Raw genomic sequence first — 23467 nt, 5'->3', positions numbered from 1 at the left:
AAACACAACTGAAAGTTTGTGGTTACAGTTCAGTCTTTACTCTTCAGAGTGAAATAAAGTCATCAGATCAAATTCAAGATTCTGAACTAAAACTCGTCTCGTCGTCTTCAGGCGTCTCTCTCTTCTTCCTTCTTTTCAAGACAAAAATCTGCAGAAACACAGACAAGACTTGAGTCAGCAATTTGACCTGCCACACAGCTTTAGGGAGGCTTCAGCACCCCTAAAATAGGCCTAACGACACCACTGGCTTTACTCCACCTTCTTCCACGCAGGCCTGGACCAACAGCTGTCCCCACCAGGCATGTGCAGACGTGGGGGCAGAAGGGGCTTGAGCACCTGCCCCTTCCCTGATGGGTGGCCCAAGTACCCTTTTTTTGAGGCAAATTTTTATAATTTTTTAAAAAAATTATTAGTATTTTTTTCATGTGTGTGTGTGTGTGTGTGTGTGTGTGTGTGTATGTGGAGTCCTGCCTGTACCCCTTAATAACAATGTTCCCTCTAAGCTGCACACGTGCGCAATTGCGCACTGCTGGCACGGTCTCTGCGCACAGAAAATCTGCGTTGTGCACAAAAATAATCTAACCTGAATTGAAATTAAAATTAAAATTTCAACAAGTCTGTTTTGTAGTGTTAGTCAGTAAGTCACTGGCTGCTCCTGTATGTGTTTAGAACGATACCACCTTATCCCATAGTCCAGCCAATGATGCGATTCACATTCGTATATACGCAGCTAATCAACGTCGTTGATGACAGCGTCCTTATGTGCCGACACCGGTGTTTTAACTAGCAAAGCAGCGTGGCTGATGTGGAGTGAAGCCACGTTAATGACAACGTGGACAACCACTGGAGATGTGAGCAGGACAGACGGAACAACTGACGGACAAAGTGTGGACTTTATAGCAGTTTTTAAATTGTGTTGATCGGCCACGTAAAACCAGAGTTATGATAAAATATCTGCAATGTTTGTTTTTCTTCCTGAATACTGTCGTTGTTTATTTACTGCAGGAAGAAACGGTAAAAACGGCGTTTTATAACGCTCGAAAGCACTCTACACCTGTGAGCAAAAACAAAACCAACCCCCCACGCTTTCCTATTGGTCGAAAAAAGTACCATGTTGACCAATCAAAAAATGATATGGCAACGTGGCATCTAGCTGTTAAGACACGGGGGGAAGTTTTAGGAGTGACGGCGGTGTTTTGAGATGTGAGAGATTTGCAACGTTTAGCGCAAATTGCGTGTAGTTAGTGTGTAGTGTAGTCAATAGTTTTGTTGTGTATGTCAGAACAATGAGGCGACTGCTGAGTGTTACAAGTGTTACAGCAGTGATACATCTGCTGTTGTCAAGCCTGCAGGTATCAGGCTGTTGTTCTCCTTCATCTCATAGTGGACAGAAATTTCTTTTTGGAGTGGCACAAATAATTTGTGTGGCATCAGATTTGATGCAGAACAGCTGATTGTTCTGTAAATAGTTTGAAATGTTTATTTAAAAACACCTTGGCTGCATTAAAAAAAAAAAGCTGCAAAAAACTGAGTTACTTTTTTGAAGAAGTAACTATATAATTAATTGCCCAATATTGGTCATTATATGCTATATTTTGCAGACAGAGAGTTACAGACTCTCTCCCAGACCACAGACTCATAATACAAGTCAGAGCTTTATGCAAAAAAGAAAAAGAAAGAAAGTTGTGTTTTTAAAATTGGAGTTCAAGTTATTTTTACTTCCAATAGTGTTAACATACTACACAGATCATGAACAAGACTTTTTACATTTTCATTTCAAGAGCTCCAGGGTCTCCGTGGTTGGTTCTTCCCAGCGGCAAGACAAAGAGGAAACGTAAACAAAGGAGGCAAAAGCGTGGCTGCAGGGCGGGTCCACTAGCTCGGCTAAAGAAACAGCCATTTAAGCCACCGCTTCCGAGTATTTTCCTCTCCAACGTCAGGTCCATAACCAACAAAATCGACGAACTGAGATTACAAATTGCAGTCAATAAGTGTGTACGGGACAGCAGCATAATATTACTCACAGAGACTTGGCTGCAGCCATCAATTCCGGACTCGGCTATTGAGCTAGCAGGCCGCATGGTTCACCGTCACGACAGGAACGGCCACTCCGGTAAGATCAAAGGAGGGGGTTTATGCATCTACACCAATGACAGCTGGTGCAAAAACACAAAGACTGTAGACAGCCACTGTTCCCCGGATTTGGAATACTTGACTGTGAAGTGCAGACCCGTCTACATACCTCGCGAGTTTACTGTTGTCATGGTAACGGCCGTGTATGTACCACCCGATGCTAATGCTAACTCTGCCATGGAGGAGCTGCACAAGACAATAAGCAACCAGCAGAACTCCCATCCAAACGCAGTGCACATTATAGCTGGGGACTTCAACCATGCTGATTTAAGGTCAGTATTCCCCAGATTTGAACAGCATATTAAATGTGCAACGAGGGGGAAAAACACATTGGATAAAGCCTACAGCAACATCCAAAAAGGCTACAGAGCAACCCCTCTACCACATCTAGGTTTGTCAGACCACATGTCCATGCTGTTGATCCCTGCATACACTCCCATTAGGAGAAGAGCCCCCCCAGTCACAAAAACTGTGAAAACCTGGCCAGAAGGTGCATCACATCAGCTGCAGGACTGTTTTGAAAACACGGACTGGAGCGTGTTCGAACATCAGGACCTTGAAGAGCACACAACATCAGTGCTCTCATATATTAACTTCTGTGTCAACAGTGTCACTGTGGACAAACGTCTCCGGGTGTATTCCAACCAGAAACCCTGGATGACTAAAGAGGTCCAGGTCCTGCTGAAGCAACGTGACGCCACTTTTAGATCCGGTGATGGTATGCAGTACAGTGCAGCCAGATCTCAGTTGAAAAGAGGCATCAGAGAGGCCAAGGCAGCGTACAAGAGAAGGATCGAAGACCACTTCACCACCAACAACTCACGACAGGTATGGCAGGGAGTTCAGCACTTAACCAACTACAAACCTGGCAATACCCCGTTGACTGAGGGTAACGCGGAGCTTGCAGAGGAGCTGAACCACTTCTTCGCACGCTTTGAGGTGAAGGGACCAGAGGCAGCAGCAGCAAAACCATCGGACAGCAGCAGCCCAAGCCTCATAGTGCAGGAATATGAGGTGAGGCGCACACTGAGGGCAGTGAACCCCAGGAAGGCCACCGGACCAGATGGGGTAACCGCAAAGGTCCTAAAAGAGTGTGCAGACCAGCTGGCTGGGGTCTTCACTAAGATCTTCAACACTTCACTGTCCCAGTCCTGCATCCCGCCGTGCCTAAAGTCAGCCACAATTGTCCCACTGCCAAAGCGTACTAACATTAGCAGCCTCAACGACTACCGACCAGTTGCTCTAACACCTGTTATAATGAAGTGCTTTGAGAAACTGGTCTGACGTCACATCATGTCCTGCCTGCCACCCACACTCGACCCGCTCCAGTTTGCATACAGAGCTAACAGATCCACTGAAGATGCCATTGCTACAACGCTCCACACCACCATCTCTCACCTGGAAGTGCAGGGCCGTTACGCCAGGCTGCTCTTTGTTGACTTTAGCTCTGCTTTCAATACGATACTCCCGGACAGACTAATAGATAAACTGCTGGAAATTGGACTTCCTTCCACCACCTGCCGCTGGATCAGAGACTTCCTCTCAGACCGTGTACAGAGAGAGTGGGGCCTCATCTTTCCTCAGCCCTCAGCCTCAACACCGGCTCTCCACAAGGCTGTGTACTGAGTCCCCTACTGTACACTCTGTACACACATGACTGTGTTAGTTCCCACCCAGACAACACAGTCATCAAGTTTGCAGATGATACCACTGTGGTGGGGCTCATCTCAGGGGGAGATGAGACTGCATACAGAGCTGAAGTTCAGAGGCTGTCAGATTGGTGTGCAGACAACAACCTGGACCTCAATACCACCAAAACAAAAGAACTGGTAGTTGACTTCAGAAGGAGGAAGTCCGAGCTGCAGCCTGTCAGCATCAACGGGGAGTGCGTGGAAAGGGTCTCCAGTTTCAAGTTTCTGGGTGTGCACATAGACACAGACCTCCAATGGAGCTCTAACACCTCTGCGGTCTTAAAGAAGGCCCAACAGCGTCTCCACTTTCTGAGAATCCTCAGAAAAATGGACCTGAAGAAGGAGCTGCTGACCGTCTTCTACCGCTGCTCCATTGAAAGTGTGCTGACATATTGCATCGGTGTGTGGTTCTCCAGCTGCACCACAGCACACTGAAAGGCACTCCAGAGGGTCATCAACATGGCCCAAAAAATCATTGGACATCCTCTTCCCTCCCTGAAGGACCTGTACAGCACTCGCTGTCTCAAGAGGGCACGCAGCATCCTACGGGACTGCACACACCCAGGACACCGGGTGTTTAAGCTGCTGCCGTCTGGCAGGAGGTTCAGGCTGCTGAGGTCCCGAACAAATAGACTCAAGGACAGCTTTTACAACAGGGCAATAGCCCTGATCAATGTAAATAGCTGACCTGACTGGATACCTCCCTGGACTTTTTAGGGGGAGGTAACAATGTTTAAAACGATAACAATAATATTTATATTTATAACAAGGTGCAATAATAATTAATGTGCAATAATAACAGTGTGCAATACACATACACTTATTCTTCTTTTTTATACTAAGTTAATATACTGTGTTGTGTTGTTTGTTACGTTGTGATGTGTCATATCGTGTCGTGTTGTGTTATATGTAGTGCCGACGTAGGACAGTTTTTCCAATTTCATTGTACTACTGTACTATGTATGACTGTGCAATGACAATAAAGAGTTATCTTATCTTATCTTATCTTATTGTAAGTGGGCTAAAGCAGTTAATTAAAAGTAGTCTAACATAAATGTAAATGCTGTAATTTGATTATTTTAATAAACCATGTAACTTGGATGGATTAGATGCTGGCGTGACCACAGTGCACACATCTGCTGTCGCTCACAGCGGTCCAAGGGACGCTCAGGGAGTTTGTGTGTTTGCTCAGACACATGAAAAATTAGAGGGAACATTGGTCAATAATAACATTTAGCTATTAATCATAGTTTTGCTAGATTAAAGGATCTGGCTTGCATCAGTCACATGACTACCATTACCCAATGATCGCCCTTGACAGCAGAGCGCACTGGTTACGAACCAGAAACGAGCTCGCAAAGTGCACGCGCATTTTTTCCACCTGAGAGGTGTGAAACTGTAGGAGAAACAGACAAAATAACTGGGAGATGCAGACTGATGCATCAAAAACCAGTAAGTAACTGTACTGCGTACACTGTAGTCTATAGCACACAGCAGTATTAGCTTATTATGGACACATTGGTAAGTTGTTTTGTGGCAACTGACAATTTGAAACTAATGAGCATGCTGTGTGTGCAACAGCGTGACAAACATTACCTGTCCTGTTATTAACTGCACAAGTAGTGCTGGTCACAGCTGCTAGCTGGGTAAGGCTGTCAGGGGTCTGTAGCTCTGTCACCGTTTTAGGGAACATGTTTAGTTACAGGTCTTTTCCTGCCTTTGTGGAGGACTTATATTTGACTGAACACTATCTAATATGCATATCCACATAATTATGAATGATTATAATTATGATATTAGGAAAAATCACTGTTTTAAAAATACATTGAGAAACAGATTATATTAGATTTATATTTCAAATAGGACAAAATGCTAATTTTACAGCAGCAACATTATTGTATCTCTACAGTTTAAACATTTAATAAAGTTTCTGCCTGCACAGAGAGGATAGTCAAACAAACTGAATCATCATAAATACATTATTTTATATTTATTACTTTATGTTTTATTCTTACTTTATTATTATTATAGCACTAGGAATAAATAATAAGGGAAGGATTCTGGATCAACACTATGATGCAAAGTTGTGGCCATAGTATATACAGTATTCTGGAGATAATTTAAAATGTCACTGTATGTGTGTGTGTGTGTGTGTGTGTTTTATATGTATAGATTTTTTTTAAATTATTACTCATGAAATATCATTTTCCAGATATGCACAGTAAGGACATGAGGAGGAAACAGTGACATAAGTGTAACAGAGTTAGAAAACACCTTAATGAAGTTCCTCAAAATTGATGTGCTTTGTGAATAGTTGGAGCCACCTGGTGGACAAATACCGAACTGCAACGGTTAAGGTTCCAAATTGCTGCACAGCGCATGCCTCAGCAAACGAAAAATACTCCCAAGCTGGTGGTAGGTGCTTGTGAGCGATGGTGTTGTCAATTTTGTATGTGTATTAGTGAAAACATTCTCATACTGGTAATTGTCAACATCTGTTTTGATTGTAAGCAGTACTAGCACATACCTGTACCCTCAAAGTTACAAGCATTTTGATGCATCAGTACTAACTTTCTTCCCGAGTAGAATTTTTAGTTAACATGCTAAGCTAATACTCGTTAGTTAGTTGGGTGCTTTTTGACTTGCACTTAGTTCAACACCTACGCCAGAATGCTGTTTATAGACTTCAGTTCAGCATTCAATACAATCCACCCCTCACAACTCATCAGGAAACTGACAGACCTGGGCATCAGTTCCCTCATCTGCAAATGGTTACTGAACTTCCTGACCAACCGCCCCCAACATGTCCGGCTGGATAACCACTGTTCATCTACAATCACGATGAACACCAGTGTACCACAAGGCTGTGTGATGAGCCCTTTCCTCTACTCCCTCTTCACCCACGACTGCAGACCTGCTGATGGTTCCAACACCATCATTAAGTTTGCAGATGACACCGCGGTGATTGGCCTCATCAGTGACAACGATGAGGCCGCCTACAGGGAGGAGGTGGATCGTCTGGCTGAGTGGTGCGACAGAAACAACCTGCTGCTTAACACCGAGAAGACCAAGGAGCTCATCGTGGACTACAGGAGGAATGCTGACCCACATCCACCCATCCACATTAAGGGGACGGCTGTGGAGCGTGTGAGCAGCTTCAAGTTCCTGGGATTCCACATCTCCGAGGATCTCATCTAGACAACCAACTGCTCCAAGCTGGTCAAGAAGGCTCACCAGCGCCTCTTCTTCTTGAGGACTCTGAGGAAGAACCACCTGTCCTCAGACATCCTGGTGAACTTCTATCGTTGCACCATCGAGAGCATCCTGACCAACTGTATAACAGTCTGGTACGGGAACTGCTCTGCCTCGGACCGGAAGGCGTTGCAGAGGGTCGTGAAAACTGCCCAGCGCATCGCCGGAGCACCACTTCCTGCCATAAAAGACATCTACAGGAAGCGGTGTCTGAAAAGGGCTGGGAAAATCATCAAAGACCCCAGTCACCCATCACATGGACTTTTCACCCTCCTGCCCTCTGGGAGGCGCTACAGGAGCCTCCGGACTAAGACCACCAGGTACCGGAACAGCTTCTTCCCCACAGCTGTCAGACTCCTGAACTCTGCCTCCTGACATCTGACCCATGTTAACACATGGACTGAACATACACACACCCACAATGGACAACTGTACCCTCAAACACACAATAATAACATGGACTGAACCACCACTCACAACCACTAGCACTTTATATAGCCTCTGTAGGAATTATATCTCACTTATCTTAACTGCACTACTGTATAGCTCTGTGTAAATAATCATTCTGTACATTTGATAAGTTTTAATCCTACAACTGTTTACAACTTGCATAGTTCCCATTTCTGTATAACTGTATATCTCAGATTCTGTAAAGTTAATTATTTGATATTCTGTATAGTTTTTCATATTTATATCCTGTTCATATCCTGTACATAGCTTGTACTCACTACAACCTGTACATACTTATAGTTATAGAATATTCACAACATACCTCATACCGTGTACATTATAGCATACCATAATAGACCCATTTCTGTAATATACTCACATATCTATATTATTGCTAATATATATTGTAATATATCTATATCACTAAAGCACTTCTGGATGGATGCAAACTGCATTTCGTTGCCCTGTACCTGTGCATGTGCAATGACAATAAAGTTGAATTCTATTCTATTCTATTCTATTGTTTCTCTATGAGATTGTAATTGTTCTAATCCTTGCTAACAGCACTGAATGTTGCAGTTGCTATTCACGCTGTTGATGACAACTGTGTGCTGTTTTCTTTGTATTAGGTAGGCTCTGTTAAGTACAAGCTTTAGTTGATACTGTTGTATAAAAAGCTGTTTTTATATGTTATTGTTGTTCTTGGTTAGGGAAAAGGGAGATATAATGGCTCTCATCTCTCAGTTAAGGAGAAAAATAAATAAACTAGAATAAGTTGCATTTCCTGCGAAAATCCAGTGTGAAAGCCATGTAGTACAATCTGCTGAAAACAGCTGAAAAAGCAGAACTTTCTGCTGAATAGAGGTGAAGAAACTAAAATTTGTGCTTAAAAAAGATGAAGTTAAACTTTCTGGTGAAAAGAGGTGAAGAACCTGAAAATTCTGCTGAAAAGGGTTGAAGAAACTGAAATTTGTGTTGAAAAGACATGAAAAAGTTGCCATGGCCGAGATTCAAACCCAGACCTCCCAGTCTCAAAACAGCTGCTCATCTCACTGAGCTAAAACACAGCTCACCCCGGCGAGCAACATCAGTGAGCACACTCGTAATGTGGTCCTATTCATCGAAATGGGCCAAAAAATGGCATAAAAAGCTTAATAATTCAAAAAGTACAAAAGTTATAAGAACCCAAAGATATAGCAGGAATTAGCAGAAGGAGCGGAACAGTTTAAAGTTTTAATGGTAGAAATTGGATGAAAACTGAGGGAGTAGTTAACCACCAAAGAAACGGAGCAACTAGAACTAGAAAAAGTTGCATTTCCTGCAAAAATGTAGTGTGAATGCCGTGTAGTGGAATCTGCTGAAAACAGCTGAAGAAGCAGAACTATCTGCTGAAAAGAGGTAAAGAAGCTGAAGTTTCTGCTAAAAAGAGCTGAAGGAGCTGAACTTTTTGCTGAAAAGAGGTGAAGAAGCTGGACTTTCAGCTTAAAACAGATGTAGAAGCTTCATTTTCTGCTGAAAAGAGGTGAAGAAGCTGAACTTTGTGCTTAAAACGGGTGTAGGATCTCTTTATTGTGTGAATGTAGTAAGGCATTCACATAATAAAGAGAAACAGGAACACAAGGTAGACGAAAGAATAAAGAGAAACGGGATCTCAATATTGCCACTACATGATAACAGATTTGGTTTCAGCTAGAACTTTTAAAGAAAGACTTTGATGATGTTGTATTGTAGAAATATATATTAGTCTTTTGTTAAGTGTTATGTTTTGAGAAAAAAAAGGAAAATAATAGAATAAAAAAGGAGCCCAGCGTAAAGGCAAGTAAGTAAGTAAGTAAGTAAAACTTTATTTATATAGCACCTTTCAAGATAAAAATCACAAAGTGCTTCACAGAAGCTAAAACCTAAAAATAAAAATCAACTAAAAGCAAGTTTAAAAAGATGGGTTTTTAGCTGTTTTTTAAAAGTGACCACTGAGTCCACAGATCTCAGGCTCAAAGGGAGAGAGTTCCACAATCTGGGGGCCACAGTTCCAAAAGCTTTGTCGCCTTTTGTTTTCAGCCTCGTGTGCTGGACAGCAAGCAATCCCTGGTCACATGACCTCAGGGACCTGCTGGGAATGTATGGATGCAAAAGTTCACTTATATATGTTGGTGCTTGTCCATGCAGGGCCCTGAAAGTCAAGGTCAAAACCTTAAACTGGATCCTGAATTTAACGGGGAGCCAGTGCAGCTGAATCAGCAGGGGTGTGACATGGGAAAACTTGGAGGACTTGGTCAGAAGCTTTGCAGCAGCATTCTGAACAACTTGCAGACGATCCAAAGAGGCTTTACATAAACAAGTAAACAAAGAATTACAATAATGCAGACGAGATGAAACAAATGCATGAATGACAATTTCTAATTCGGAGCGCGATACAATGGGACTCAGCTTAGCAATGTTTCTCAAATGATAAAAACAGGAGCGAACCAAAGATTTTACATGGGCATCCAAAGTCAGAGCTGAGTCAATACTAACACCAAGGCTCCTGATAGACGGTTTTGCAAATGTAGCAAGTGGACCCAAGTTTTCCATAACACTAGGTACAAAAGTTTTAGGAGCACAAAGAAGAACTTCAGTCTTCTCCTCATTTAGTTGAAGAAAGTTTCCAGCCATCCAACATCTAATGGAGTCTATGCACTTGTGCAAAATTTGTAGCTTGGAAACATCATGGGGCTTAAAGGAGATATATACCTGAATATCATCTGCATAGCAGTGATACGAAATGTCCTTAAAAGTGCTCAATAAGTGTTGAAGAGGAAGTAAATACAGTAAGAACAATAAAGGCCCCAAAACTGAACCTTGTGGCACACCATAGGCAAGAAAAGTAGAAGAGGAACTGTACTTAGAGGTAGCCACAGAAAAGGATCGTTCATGCAAATAGGATTCAAACCAGTCCAAAGCAGCCCCTGATATACCCACCCAGTCTCTCAGCCTATCTAGCAGAATATGATGGTCCACAGTATCAAAGGCGGAGGTCAGGTCCAACATCAACAGAACGGAGCATTCTCCTGCATCACATCTCATTAAAATGTCGTTGGAGACTCTAAGAAGTGTAGTTTCAGTAGAGTGAGCTCTACGAAAGCCAGATTGGAATTTATCCAGAATGCTGTATTCATCTAGAACAGCTATAAGCTGCTTAGCCACAACCTTTTCTAAAATCTTAGAAATGAACGGTAATTTTGAAATCGGTCTGTAGCTACTGAGAAGAGAAGCATCAAGCTTAGGTTTTTTTAACAGTGGGTGAATAACAGCATTCTTACAATAAACAGGGACCTGACCAGAAACCAGTGAGGTATTAATAATTGTGAGCACACAGGGACCAATAGACTGAAAGACATTTTTAAACAAAGATCCAGGTAAAATATCAAGAGAGCAGAAGGATGCTTTCATTGAATTAACCAACTTGACCAGCTCAGGTAAGGACACAGGTAAAAATCTTTCTAACATTACAGGCCTAGCTTGAGTTGGAGCAGACAAGAGAGACACAGAAGGAGAGATACTGTTCCTCACGTTACTGACTTTTTCAACAAAGAAAGAAAGAAATTTTTCACAATCTTCATTTGATGAAATTGGGACAGCAGGTGGAGCAGGAGCAACAATATCACTAATGGTGTCGAATAGTACCTTGGGGTTACCTCTGCTCTTAGACACTAAATCTGAGAAATAGGCCGCCCTCGCATCTCGAACTGAAGTGTTAAAAGAGACTAAAAGGTCCTTTAGATAAAGGAGATGGACATGCAAACGCGTTTTCCTCCATAAACGCTCAACCTTACGGCAGCAACGCTTTAAGAAGCGAATGCTGTCATTTAACCAGGGAGACGACTTTGAAACCGGAACTAGTCTAACTTTGACAGGACAAACATTGTCTAAAATACAAAGACAATGATTATTAAAAGGATTTGTTAAAAAATGAACATCATTATAGGGAGATAAAACTAAATTAAAAGCATCGGAAAATTTAACAGCACTAGAGGAAGTTAAGATGCGAGAGCTAACCACGTGTCGAATAGGAGAGAAGGACAAATGAAAAGACAGATTAAAAAGAATACAATGATGATCCGAAATAAAAATGTCCTCAGTACAAATAAAATCAATGTTTAAACCTAAAGTAAAAACAAGGTCCAGTGTGTGTCCTTTGGTGTGTGTGGGACCAGACACATGCTGAGTAAAATGAAAAGAATCCATGACGCTAAGGAAACCTCTGGCAAAGAGGTCAGAGTCATCATCAACGTGTATATTAAAATCCCCGACTATAACCAGTCTGGACAGCTTCAAAGTCGAGGATAAAAAGTCACTGAACTCCTTTAAAAACATAGTGTTTAGGCCAGGTGGACGATACACTACAGCGCAGTAAAATGGATCTTTATTTCCAATTCTAACCAGCTGTAGTTCAAAGGATGAAAAATGTCCGACCAACACTGCGCGACAGTAAAACCGGCTTCCAAACACCGCAGCGACACCTCCTCCTCGACCCGACGTCCGAGGCTGGCTGATGAATGAGTACCCACTCGGACAGAGTTCAATGAAGGATGAAAAGTCACCATCGCGCTGCCAGGTTTCGGTTAGAAATAAGAAGTCCAGTTTCTTGGAAAGAATAAAATCGTTCAGCAGGAACGTTTTATTAGTCATTGATCGAGCGTTGAAAAGCGCCACTCTCAGCGAATTAGAAGACATATTATTAACAGAAGCGGCCCGATTTAGGGGACGAAGAAACAGAGAGTTTGATCCGCGACGTTCATAAATTCCACTCACCGCGGGGATGGAAGGCCAAACAACAGGAGAGTCTGGATGAACACTCCTGAGGTAGCGCCATCTCATAGATCCAGGCACAGTTAGTCCCCGCTTCCAGAACAGTCTGAGTTTTACCTGGACACCTGCTCTTTTCCCTCTCCTTCTCCGTGACTTGCGCGGACACAGAAAGGCGCCACTGATGACACCTAACGAAGATCCAGACACCGGTGTCGGCAGCGGAGGATGGAAAATACCGCAGGAGGATAAGGCATCTTGACTTATCATAGAGGATCGGATGGATAATAGCGTCAGGCGATCATAGACAAGGGCAGCCAACACATTAGTGACAAAAAGCGAAAGCAAAAAGGCCGAAAAAAACAGCACAGAGAAACCACGGCCGGCAGCGGCAAAGCCAAACACAGGCGCCATCATACCGGAAGTCCAGCGTCTCAGTGCTGTCCTTTCTACATGGGCATATCACACCACATGCACCATAGACTCTCAGAACAGCAACAACTACATAAGGAGCTGTGTGAGGCTGTGGATCCCTCAGCAGCTGGATTACAAAGAGCACAGGTAACAATAACACCTGTACCAGTTGTTGCATTGCAGAGATATTCAAGTATAAAAACAATAATAAACACAATGTTTTGGTTCTATAACGGTTTCTATTATTACTTTATTATGGATTGGGTGCAGGAGTTTTTGAGTGTGGATAATTAAAGAACAGATTAATACAACAGCAAATTGTGCCTTGTTCTCAGATGGACAGCAAGTGGAGAGTAATAGATGAGATGATGAGATGAAGGAAGAGAGGCAAAGAGTGAGTCACAGGCAGAGTCTAGTTTTTTCTCACAGTTTGTTGCCTTATAGTTCCACGCACTGTCACCAATCTTTGAATTATATTATTATCTCATAACACTTGATCAGCTCCCATCTCTCCTGTGGACTCTTTAACGTCTACAGTCTCAGATCAGTGGAGCCCTGCCCTCCAGCACTATCATCAGCAGGAGCAACATTGTACCCATCAGGTAAAACATGGCCTACGTTTGCTTTGTCCCCACCTGATGACAGTGATATAGTATGATAAGATTCCATATTAGATTCTAGATGGAATGTGTGTTGTTGTTATTCAGCCTGGTTCTATGTGCCCCTTTTTTTAACTTTGAGCACCCGCTCCTTTAAACATCTCTACACAGCCCTGGTCTCCACAGATGAGGGACCAAACCACATCATCTGACAGGATGGTGTTTCTGAAGTTTTTGTTTCGATTTTATTTGATTCGTATTTGTTAGAACAATAAAGAAGCTCAGTCTAATGAAATTGATTCATTGCAACACTACTGAGTCATTGATTTTTGCTTTTATGATTTTCATAGGAAGGCTTCTGCTCTGATTCTGTGTTTTTGGGTCATGGCTTTATTGTTAGTCTCAATACTGACAGTCAACTCTCTCTAAACCAGACTCTCAACTTCAGGTTCTTAAACACACTCAGATAAAAACGTGCATTACACATGTCATGTTACTGTTCAAAACAAAACGATCCCTGCCAGTGCCACTTCCTTCACTCAGAGACGTCATCAGATTTTGATAATAAAATGGTGAGCTATGAAATAAAATCACAGTGAAGTTCATGTAGCACAGAGATGAATGTTTAATGTTGATTAATGAGAGACTCAGCAGCAGATCAGAATCAAGCAGAAGAACATTTAGACATTTTCTGCATCAGCACACGAAGATATGCATATTCAGTCTGAGCTGCTAGAGCTTTACAGCTGGGCTTCATTCACTGCTTTCAGGAACAAGTTGTACATAGAAAATCTATCACACTGAAAATTATTCTGAGGAAATGGTTCAGCTGATTTTCAACCATTTTTGCAAATTTCATCAGAGCACCTGTAAAAATAACTATCTTAGTATTACTAATTAGGGGTATGCCATATCACATCATTCACGATTCATGATGATTCATGGTGGCCGGGTCGCGGGTGCAGCAGCCTAAGCAGAGAAGCCCAGGCCTTCCTCTCCCCAGCCACCTCCTCCAGCTTGTCCGGGGGAACACCCAGGCGTTCTCAGTCCAGCTGAGAGATATAAACTCTCCAGGTTGTCCTGGGTCTGCCCTGGGGCCTCCTCCCAGTGGGATATGCCCGGAACACCTCACCCAGGAGGCATTCTGGTCAGATGCCCAAACCACCTCAACTGGCTCCTTTCGATGTGAAGGAGCAGCAGCTCTTCTCTGAGCTCCTCCCTGATGGCTGAACTTCTCACCCTATCTCTAAGGTGAGAGGCCAGCCACCCTTTGGAGGAAGCTCATTTCCACCGCTTGTATTTGTGATCTCGTTCTTTCGGTCACTACCCACAGCTTGTGACCATAGATGAGGGTAGTGAGGGTTGTATGGGATCTAATGGCCCGTAGCAATGGGCCAGACACCCCATACTCCCGCAGCACCTACCACAGGACACCCAGAGGGACACGGTCGAATGCCTTCTCCAAGTACACAAAACACATGTAGACTGGTTGGGCAAACTCCCATGTCTGTGAAGGTTCTCAGTCATCCAGGTCATCGTAGTCAAAGGAGCTTGCAAAGAAAAGCGTCTGGACTTCTTTAAGTTGCTTGAAGACGTTTCACCTCTCATCCGAGAAGCTTCTTCAGTTCTAAGGTCAAATGGTGGAGAGTCCCAGATATAAACCTAGTGGGAGTTTCCCCCCACAGAGGGACAAAAGGACCCCCTGATGATCCTCTAATCGCCTGAGCCAAGGTGTGAAATTGGGTGTGGGACCCAATCAGCCAGAATTTCGGGTGTGTTCATTGTGAAACCTGGCCCCACCTTATCATGCGAATTCCTGAGGTCAGATGGCCCAGGATGTGAGTGGGCGTTAAGGCGTCTGGGAAGGGATCTCAAAACTGGATTATAGATGGCAGAGAGTTGGTGTCATAAGCCCCGCCTCTGTTCAAAGATGGTCGCTCACAGTGGACATAGATGGCTTCTTTCACTCCTCTTTCAAACCATCTGTCCTCTCTGTCCAAAATGTGAACATTGGCATCCTCGAAAGAGTGTCCTTTATCCTTAAGATGCAGATGGACTGCTGAGTCTTGTCCTGTGGAGGTGGCTCTTCTGTGTTGTGCCATGCGCTTGTGAAGTGGCTGTTTGGTCTCTCCAATGTAGAGGTCTGAGCATTCCTCGCTGCACTGTACAGCATACACCACATTGTTAAGTTTGTGTTTTGGCGTTTTTTCTTTTGGGTGAACCAGTTTCTGTCTGAGCGTGTTGCTGGGTCTGAAATACACTGGGATGTCATGCTTGGAGAAAACTCTCCTGAGTTTTTCTGATACACCGGCTACATAGGGGATGACAATGTTGTTGCGTCTGTCCTTCTTATCCTCCCTCGCTGGTGTCTGGTCTTCTTTTCTGTGCCTCTTTGCTGACTTTAAGAACGCCCATTTAGGATAGCCACACGTTTTGAGTGCTTCCTTTACATGTGTGTGTTCCTTCTTTTTTCCTTCGGGCTTAGAGGGAACATGTTCTGCCCGGTGGTGTAGGGTCCTAATTACTCCAAGTTTGTGCTCCAGAGGGTGATGGGAGTCAAAAAGGAGGTACTGGTCCGTGTGTGTGGGCTTCCGGTAAACTTCGATGTTGAGTTTGCCGTTCTCTTCAATGTGCACAGCGCAGTCCAGGAAAGGCAAACAGTCGTCCTTTGTGTCTTCCCTGGTGAACTTGATATTTTTATCCACAGCGTTAATGTGCGCAGTGAAGGATTCCACTTCTTGTGTCTTGATTTTGACCCAGGTGTCGTCCACATATCTGTACCAGTGGCTGGGTACTCTTCCTTTGAAAGAGCCAAGAGCCTTCCTTTCCACTTCCTCCATGTAAAGGTTGGCTACAATAGGTTACATGGGGGAGCCCATGGCACAGCCATGTTTTTGTCTGTAAAAGCCTTCGTTGTACTTGAAATATGTAGTGGTGAGGCAGAGGTCTAACAGTGTGCAGATCTGATCGGGTGTGAAGTTGGTCCTGTCCTCCAAGGAGCTGTCTTCTTGTAGTCGTTTTCTGACAGTCTCCACGGCCTCCGTGGTGGGTATGCAAGTGAAGAGAGAGACTACATCAAAGGACATCAAACTCTCAACTAACGGACAGACTCTCCTTTCCAGCACCCTGGCATAGACTTTCCCAGGGAGGCTGAGGAGTGTGATTCCCCTGCAGTTGGAACACACCCTCCGCCCCCCCCCCCCGGCAAAGTAGATGTATGCCATACTTCGCGGAAAATGACCAGGCTGGCCTAGAACTCTTTACAAGAGAAAAGGACCCAAAAGGACCCATTTTTCACAATAAAGTTATTGCACTCAAAGCTACCGTGTATTTTTCTGTATTTTGTCATATCGTGAAATTTAGTGCTATCGTGAGAATACACTGATAATATTTAATCACTCATCATAATATTGTGATATTATGTGTGGGCAATATCACCCATCCTAGTTTTATTACTATTTTCTGCAATTGTCTTCAAATGTTATATTTTCCTAACTCGTCTATTAATGACAGTACAGGGTAGGGTGAAAACAGGTCCATTGTTGTTGATATCATGATGTTATAATTAGAGATGGACCGATCCGATATTACGTATCGGTATCGGTCCAATACTGACTCAAATTACTGGATCGGATATCGGCGAGAAATAAAAAATGTAATCGATCCATTAAATATCAAAAAAGCACCTCACAAAACTTGCTACATGGCGTAACTCGGCTCATAACCGTAGCACCTCGCAGCAGTATGCATCACGTGATAGAGCGGCTGTGTGTATTTGTAGCCTCACCAGCATTTCATCTCCGAGGAAGTTATCCCAGAGAGAAGTAAAGCAAGTGTGTAAGTTCATCTCTGAATGTTTGTAAAGCATTCCAGTGTTAAGCTTAACAGATATATGGAGCGACTGCCTCTCTCTCTCCTGATGCTACTTCAATCGTGAAACTGCTTAATGATCAGCTGATCGGCTTTTGTGTCGCGACTCCGTCTGTCTTCTTTGTTTTTGGCCCACTTCTCACCAGAAAGAGGAAACCAGCGGCTGAACAACAGCAGCACTTTTAAGCTTGATAAGCTGTTGTTAGAATTTATTTAATATTACTTTCTACACCAGGATCTTTTTCTACAGCTGACGGCTGGTAACTATGCAGGGGCAGATCTAGCAAAGTTTAGCCAGGTGGGCGATAGGGCATGAACAGGGAAAAGGGGGCACAAAGACATAATTTTCTTTCTTATTCTCATTTAAAATTTCTAGCTTTTAATAAATAATTATCTGACTCTTACACCCAAAGTTTTAATCTGATGTAAAATATATAGAAGTCCATTACTGTATATAGTAACTGTTAAGTCTAATATACCCTAGTAAGCTATAGTACTTTTTCCTTTGGGAAAGTACCATCTGTGAATTTTGCAATTCTGTTGAAGAAAGACGTTGAATCTATTTAATTATTCTTGAAAAAATAATTTATTTCTGTGCATTTTTCCCCCTGCATCAAATTAAATTTGATTACATCGATTAAGCATCATGAGGTGGAGGGTGGGGGGTGGTTCCCTATTTTTTTTTGCTGGGAACTTGCAACCCTATTAGTTAGGTTGCTTAATATTTCTGCTAAGTACTCTTTAAAATACCAGAATAGGGAGGATGGAGTAGGTTTAAGTTTATTAGATTGATCAGTATTGCTGAACTATGAAATATTTTGGGCGCAGTGTATTTTTTACATACAGGTATAACAGAATAGCTTTAGTGTTGTTATTTATTTAAACTTGAGTATAAACATATACAAAATGCAGCAAGATATTAAAAAAACGTTTTATTGATTAAAAAAACACTATCGGATTCATATCGGTATCGGCAGATATCCAAATTTATGATATCGGTATCGGACATAAAAAAGTGGTATCGTGCCATCTCTAGTTACAATGTACTCACACAGAGGCAGTTCATCAACAGTACTGTCATTGCTGCAGCAGAAAGAAGATGAAGAGGTCATTTTATGTGACAAATTGGTTTGGCCATAATGAACACCATGTTCGAACATAAGAGTGTCCATAAGTGCACATGGCACCAGGACGCTCTGGGCCGCAGGTCAATGATCGATTTTGTAATCGTATCACCAGACTCGAGTGTCTAGTCATATTCTGGATATGTAAAGAGAGGGGCTGAGCTGTCAACAGATCACCACCTGGTGGTGAGTTGAATCAGGTGGAGGGGGAGGACGATGGACAGAGATGGTGCGCCTAAACGTATAGTGAGGGTGTGCCCTGGTCTCCGAGATCTTTATCGTACACCTCCGGCAGAGCTTCAGCAGCATTCTGAGGGAGACTGCGGACATTGAGTCCGAATGGACCATGTTCCGCACCTCCATTGCCGAAGCTGCTGCACTGAGCTGCGGCTGAAAGGTGGTTGGTGGCTGTCGTGGTGGTAACCCCCAAACCAAATGTTGCCTGTTCTGACAGGGTCCTGCTGTTGTTGCCTCCCTATCTCTCTCTTTTTCCTTTGACCGTTTCTCTTTGTGTGTGTGTGTGTGTGTGTGTGTGTGTGTGTGTGTGTGTGTGTGAGAACTCTTGTTCTCGCCAGCTACACCTGCCAACAATCACCTGCTGCTGATGAGCCCATTATCTGTGCCCTATTTAACAGGGTGGCTGAACCTTATTTGATGCTGGATTGTTGTGTAGCATCAGTCAGTGAACCCCGGCTCGTACAACTCTGAAAAGTAAGAAGTTAATCATTTTGTTTTGTCTTCTGTTCAGGAAACTTTTGGAGTGGTGTTTATGTGCGTGTGCCGGCTGACTGGATCACACCCACAAAATGAGAAAATGTAACTCAAACCCCGTGCAAGGCAGTTTCAAAGAAACTGCAGAAAATGGCATTATTCACACTAACACCACTAACCCTTTCAACAGGTAGTGTAAATGCTAGCTAATTTCCAGATTTTCTCTCTCACCTGCCTTGCCATCATATATGAAGGTTGTCTCAACATTGAACTTGAGGCACTCTGCCAGCTTCCTGTGGATGCTCTCACCCGCCTTCAGCTCATCAGTGTCCGTATGCTTCCCTTCTTTTCCTGAAAGGCAGAGAAAAACAATTCAAAGCACTGAAAAAAAACCAAAAAACTTGGGGTCCACCATCCACGGAGAGTGCAGTCAGGGTGGGCTGGGTGGAGTTGAGCGTTAGGAGTGACTTGTGACAGAAAGATAGCAACAAGAGCAAAGGGGAAGGTTTGTTATTCACGGTGCTCTTGCATTTGGAGTTAGTTTTGTGGTCTAGTTCCTTTTCATGGCTTTTTCAGAAACATTCAAGGCTTTTCACAATACTGTAGCTTCATGAGAACACTCTGTGGGGCACCTGCTAAATTCAGTGTGTTGAGTTCTGCTTTGTGTTTTCCATTTCAGAAGACTGTCCCCTTGGTCGATATGATCCTGTTGAACTCTCAGCTCTAAAGTTTCTGAAACTTTCATTATTATTAGGATTTGCTCATTTAAAAACAGTCAAATTCTTTCAGATGTTCCTTTTTTCAGTGAGAATTTCTTTCAGGGCACTGTCTGTGTTTCACTTGGTATGATGTGATGCTGAGTGCACAGTGGACACTTCTGCCTCCTGTTTGCATGAGTTTTCTGTTCAGTTTCTCACTGATGACTCTGTAAAGTTAGGGTGTTTCATTCTTACTGTAGATGAGCAACAGCCTTCCTGGAATTCCCTGAAAGACGCCGCTGTAGACAACGGTCAGACAGTCTGCACAGCCCTGGTAAACATCTGCTCGGCCCTGATCATTGTATGGAGACACCAACCCGCCAAACTCCATAACTCCTAATGGGAACACATTTAAAAAAATCATTAACATCTCACCACAATAATGACTAATAGTTGAGACCTCGTTGGAAGATTTTGTTTTCCTCTTTAAGTAGTTCCCTGTCACGGTCCGTCACGAGTGGAGAATGCGTGTAATGGACCCAGGTGCGTACACGAGTGAGCAGACGGGAGTGAGCTTTAACAGAAGGCGAGCCTTTAATATGGCTGAAAACAAGGTGTACAAATACAGCAGGGATAACGTGGCTAAACAGAAACCTAAACTGGGAACAAACGATGGTGAGGCTATGGCTTGGAAGACAACAGACCAGGCATGGAAACACGGAGGGTGGGAACACAGACGACGCAACACAGACTGTAAGAAACACAGAGACTAAATACACATGAGGGATGATCAGGGAAAGTGGCCACACATGGGAACGCAGCTGACACACATGAACTTAACGACAGGACAGGAGGAGTGAAACTGAATACACTGACAGTGAATGCAGGCCTTCAAAGTAAAACAGGAAACATGAAACATGAGACATGAACCGGGGAGATGTAGTACAGGGGGAGGTGACAATACTGACAGCATGAACTTGACAGTACAAGACGCACAGACATAAACACACGAAGGGCAAGGGAGACGTAATGCAAGGGTGATATATACAAATGGCTGGACTACCTTAATGAACCTAAACAATCAATAAACATCAAAATAGACTAAAAACAAAACACCGGGTCGCACGACCCAGGACCATGACAGTTCCCCATGACTGATGCTGTTAGGTTTTGTATTGTTGATTGTCATTTATGCTTAGAAACATTTACTCATATATGCTTAGAAGTATATAATCATTTGTAGATTGAAAGAATGTCTCATGAGGGGAGTGCGTTCACTCCTCTAAAGAGTGTTCTGGCATAGATCACACCTCCTAGCTTGCTGATATATGGGTTACCAAACACACGTATATCTCTTTAAGTATAAGAGCTCTTTGTTCAGATAGATCTGCTAGACGCCTGGCACCAGCTAGCACCAGAGTCTTCACAGGGTCACATCTTGACCCTACACACACACACACACACACACACACACACACACAGGCAAGGTACTCTTTGTGTGTATGTAGACGTCATATGTTAATGAACCTATGCAGATTCATGTAACCTCAATAAAAAAACAGTGGTACGGGAGAACGGACGAGAGCAACTGGGGTCAAGCGAAGGAACGGCGCCTGTCCGGTTTTCTCTCCCGTGCACGAGAAACATGAAGAAGCTTGCCTACTTGTGTCTTGCTTTGCTGTGTAATTATATTGTCCTCAACGTTCCAGCAGATAGGTTCAAGCTACAAACCTATCAGATGCTACAGACAGACAGGCGTCCCCCTAAAAAAAAGTTCTGTAGTTTAGTTTGGAGATCAGAAACTTTTTTAAGTACAAATTTTGTAATATACAAAAGGGAATTTTAAAAGAAAATTTTCCTGTGGTTGAGGTTTTACCAATATGTCAACATTCTGATCTCTAAAAACCTAACTGACAACTTTAATTACCTAACACTTGATAAATAAAAAGTGGAAGTTTAAAAAAAAATCCTTTTCACAAGGTTCTGGTCTAACTCTCTTGGCCACTGGTATGTTAGCTACCTTGTGGCCATACTGAGAACATTGCTGTGCTCTGTGGTGTTATCTCAGTAGGTCAGACATCATGGTAGCAGTGTTAGTGTTTGTTTTTTCTTTTTATTGCTGTGAATCATCAGAACAAACCTCTCACTTCCAACCAAAATCAAACAACATTAGGAAAGTTGTTTTTATACTTTGAAAAATCTTTTAATTACATTTCTCTGGCTGCTTTCACATCCAAATGTCTTAATAAAAGGTCTAGTCTGGGCCTGTTTTGGACTTACCAGGGCTGTCCAGAACCATGCTGTGGTTGGAAGTCTCGGGATCAGGAATGGACATGTTGACTTGAAACACAAGACATTTTCCAGAGCTGTAAACAAAATAAATAAAGTAAAAAAAACTTTTGCAGAAAGTAAGCAGGTACTGAACTGCTGTTTGTCCTCAGTTTGACAAACTTACACTATGTTTCTCTCGATGAACAGAAAGGTTTCATTGTTGAATGCCTCCTTCATCTCCATCAGGGAGCTGTTGGCATGCTTCACCAACCTCAGACCTGCTGGATAATCTGAGAACGCTTCCACCAGAACCCATCGTGACTCAAACACCTGTGAGGAGGAGCTAGGGTAAACCCACAAGCATTTGTTTTCTGGATTTATTACAGTTTCCTAATATTACTTGAAATGTAGGTAAAGTAGAACCGTGTGGTAGCATCTGCGCTTAAACTGCATAGGAGATACAAATAATACTGCAAATACTTTTTAATGTAATGAATACCTTGAAGACATTTTAAAGAAAGGAAAAACATTTAACCTTCTTACGCTGTAATTGCCTTGACTGTATGCTTTTTTTCCAGAATGCATTGAATGTTCATAGTACTTAAAACTCTATTTTTAAATTAGCCTTAATTGAGCAGATTTTTGCACAGCAGACCGAAAAATTACCAAATATATTTTTGTAGCCTCCTTTCACTGTAAAGAGGTATCAGTCAACAAGTAGTGACTTGGCAGATGTTTCTGTGAGTTCCCACCTTGTGCAGTACCTCCTGTTGCAACTTCGGTGGGAGGTCACATTCCTTTGCGGCAGCTTCAGCACTGCAGCTCTGCAGAATCAGAGCCAGCAGAAAAACTCTGAACAAAAGCTGCATCCTGGATCAGGAGGGCCTGCTGTGTTTGTGAGATCTGGAGGGAAGAAGCTCTGAGGTAAACTCGGAGAGAGGCGTCTCATGAAGACTGCAGACTGAGCACAGCTGGTCCAAAGAGTCTGTTTGCTTTTTTATAGAAGATAAACTGAACTCTGAACTGCAGGATGCAGCAAACCACACACTGCTGTAAATATTATGTTCAGCACTTACACATGTATTGATTTGCGTTTGGTTTTTTTTACTGATAGTACTGCTGTAAATATTACTATTATTACTTCATATTTTTACAAGCTCATTTATTTTATTTAGCAGCATGTTTCCCACTTAGCTGCATCACACCTACTCTGTCAGTGTTTGAACTGACCAGTTCAATTCAGTTTCATTTATACAAATCACAACAACAGCTCCTCAAGGTGCTAGGAGAGTGTCAATGGAAAACTGTACTGAGTAGTCAGTATAAGCTTTTAGTGATATAAGTTTATTGATGATAGAATACTGCATGATGACCTTTTCCTTGTTTAGAACTGATTGTTCTTTTCATTGCTCAGAACTGATTGTTCTTTATGAAACGTGTTCTGATATTTGTATCTGAATCTTTCCACA

The 23467-nt window shown here is 42.8% G+C and overlaps 1 protein-coding gene across 2 annotated transcripts; it reads right to left on the bottom strand.

The window, feature by feature from the left end:
• Nucleotides 1-15: 15 nt before the first annotated feature.
• Nucleotides 16-22992, bottom strand: LOC146682290 (saxitoxin and tetrodotoxin-binding protein 1-like). 2 transcript variants are annotated; one of them, XM_085445767.1, is made up of 6 exons: nt 22751-22992; nt 22183-22328; nt 22008-22093; nt 19983-20123; nt 19265-19380; nt 16-148 (listed from the first exon to the last, which is right to left on the bottom strand). In XM_085445767.1, exons 1-6 carry the CDS (start codon nt 22865-22867, stop codon nt 74-76), a joined length of 681 nt encoding a protein of 226 aa, XP_085301893.1. In that variant the 5' UTR covers nt 22868-22992; the 3' UTR covers nt 16-73. The 2 variants fall into 2 exon arrangements, with proteins under 2 accessions (XP_085301893.1, XP_085301894.1); XM_085445768.1 differs by having other exon boundaries at nt 19261-19380; nt 22751-22989.
• Nucleotides 22993-23467: the final 475 nt, after the last annotated feature.

This window comes from Copadichromis virginalis, linkage group LG22 (genome assembly GCF_057382275.1).
Source record: "Copadichromis virginalis isolate Kocher_CV1m ecotype Utaka linkage group LG22, C_Virginalis_male_GT1.1, whole genome shotgun sequence".
NCBI classification, from domain to species: domain Eukaryota; kingdom Metazoa; phylum Chordata; class Actinopteri; order Cichliformes; family Cichlidae; genus Copadichromis; species Copadichromis virginalis.
Note: the sequence above shows the minus strand (reverse complement) of the source record. Positions and strands in the feature narration are given on the sequence as shown.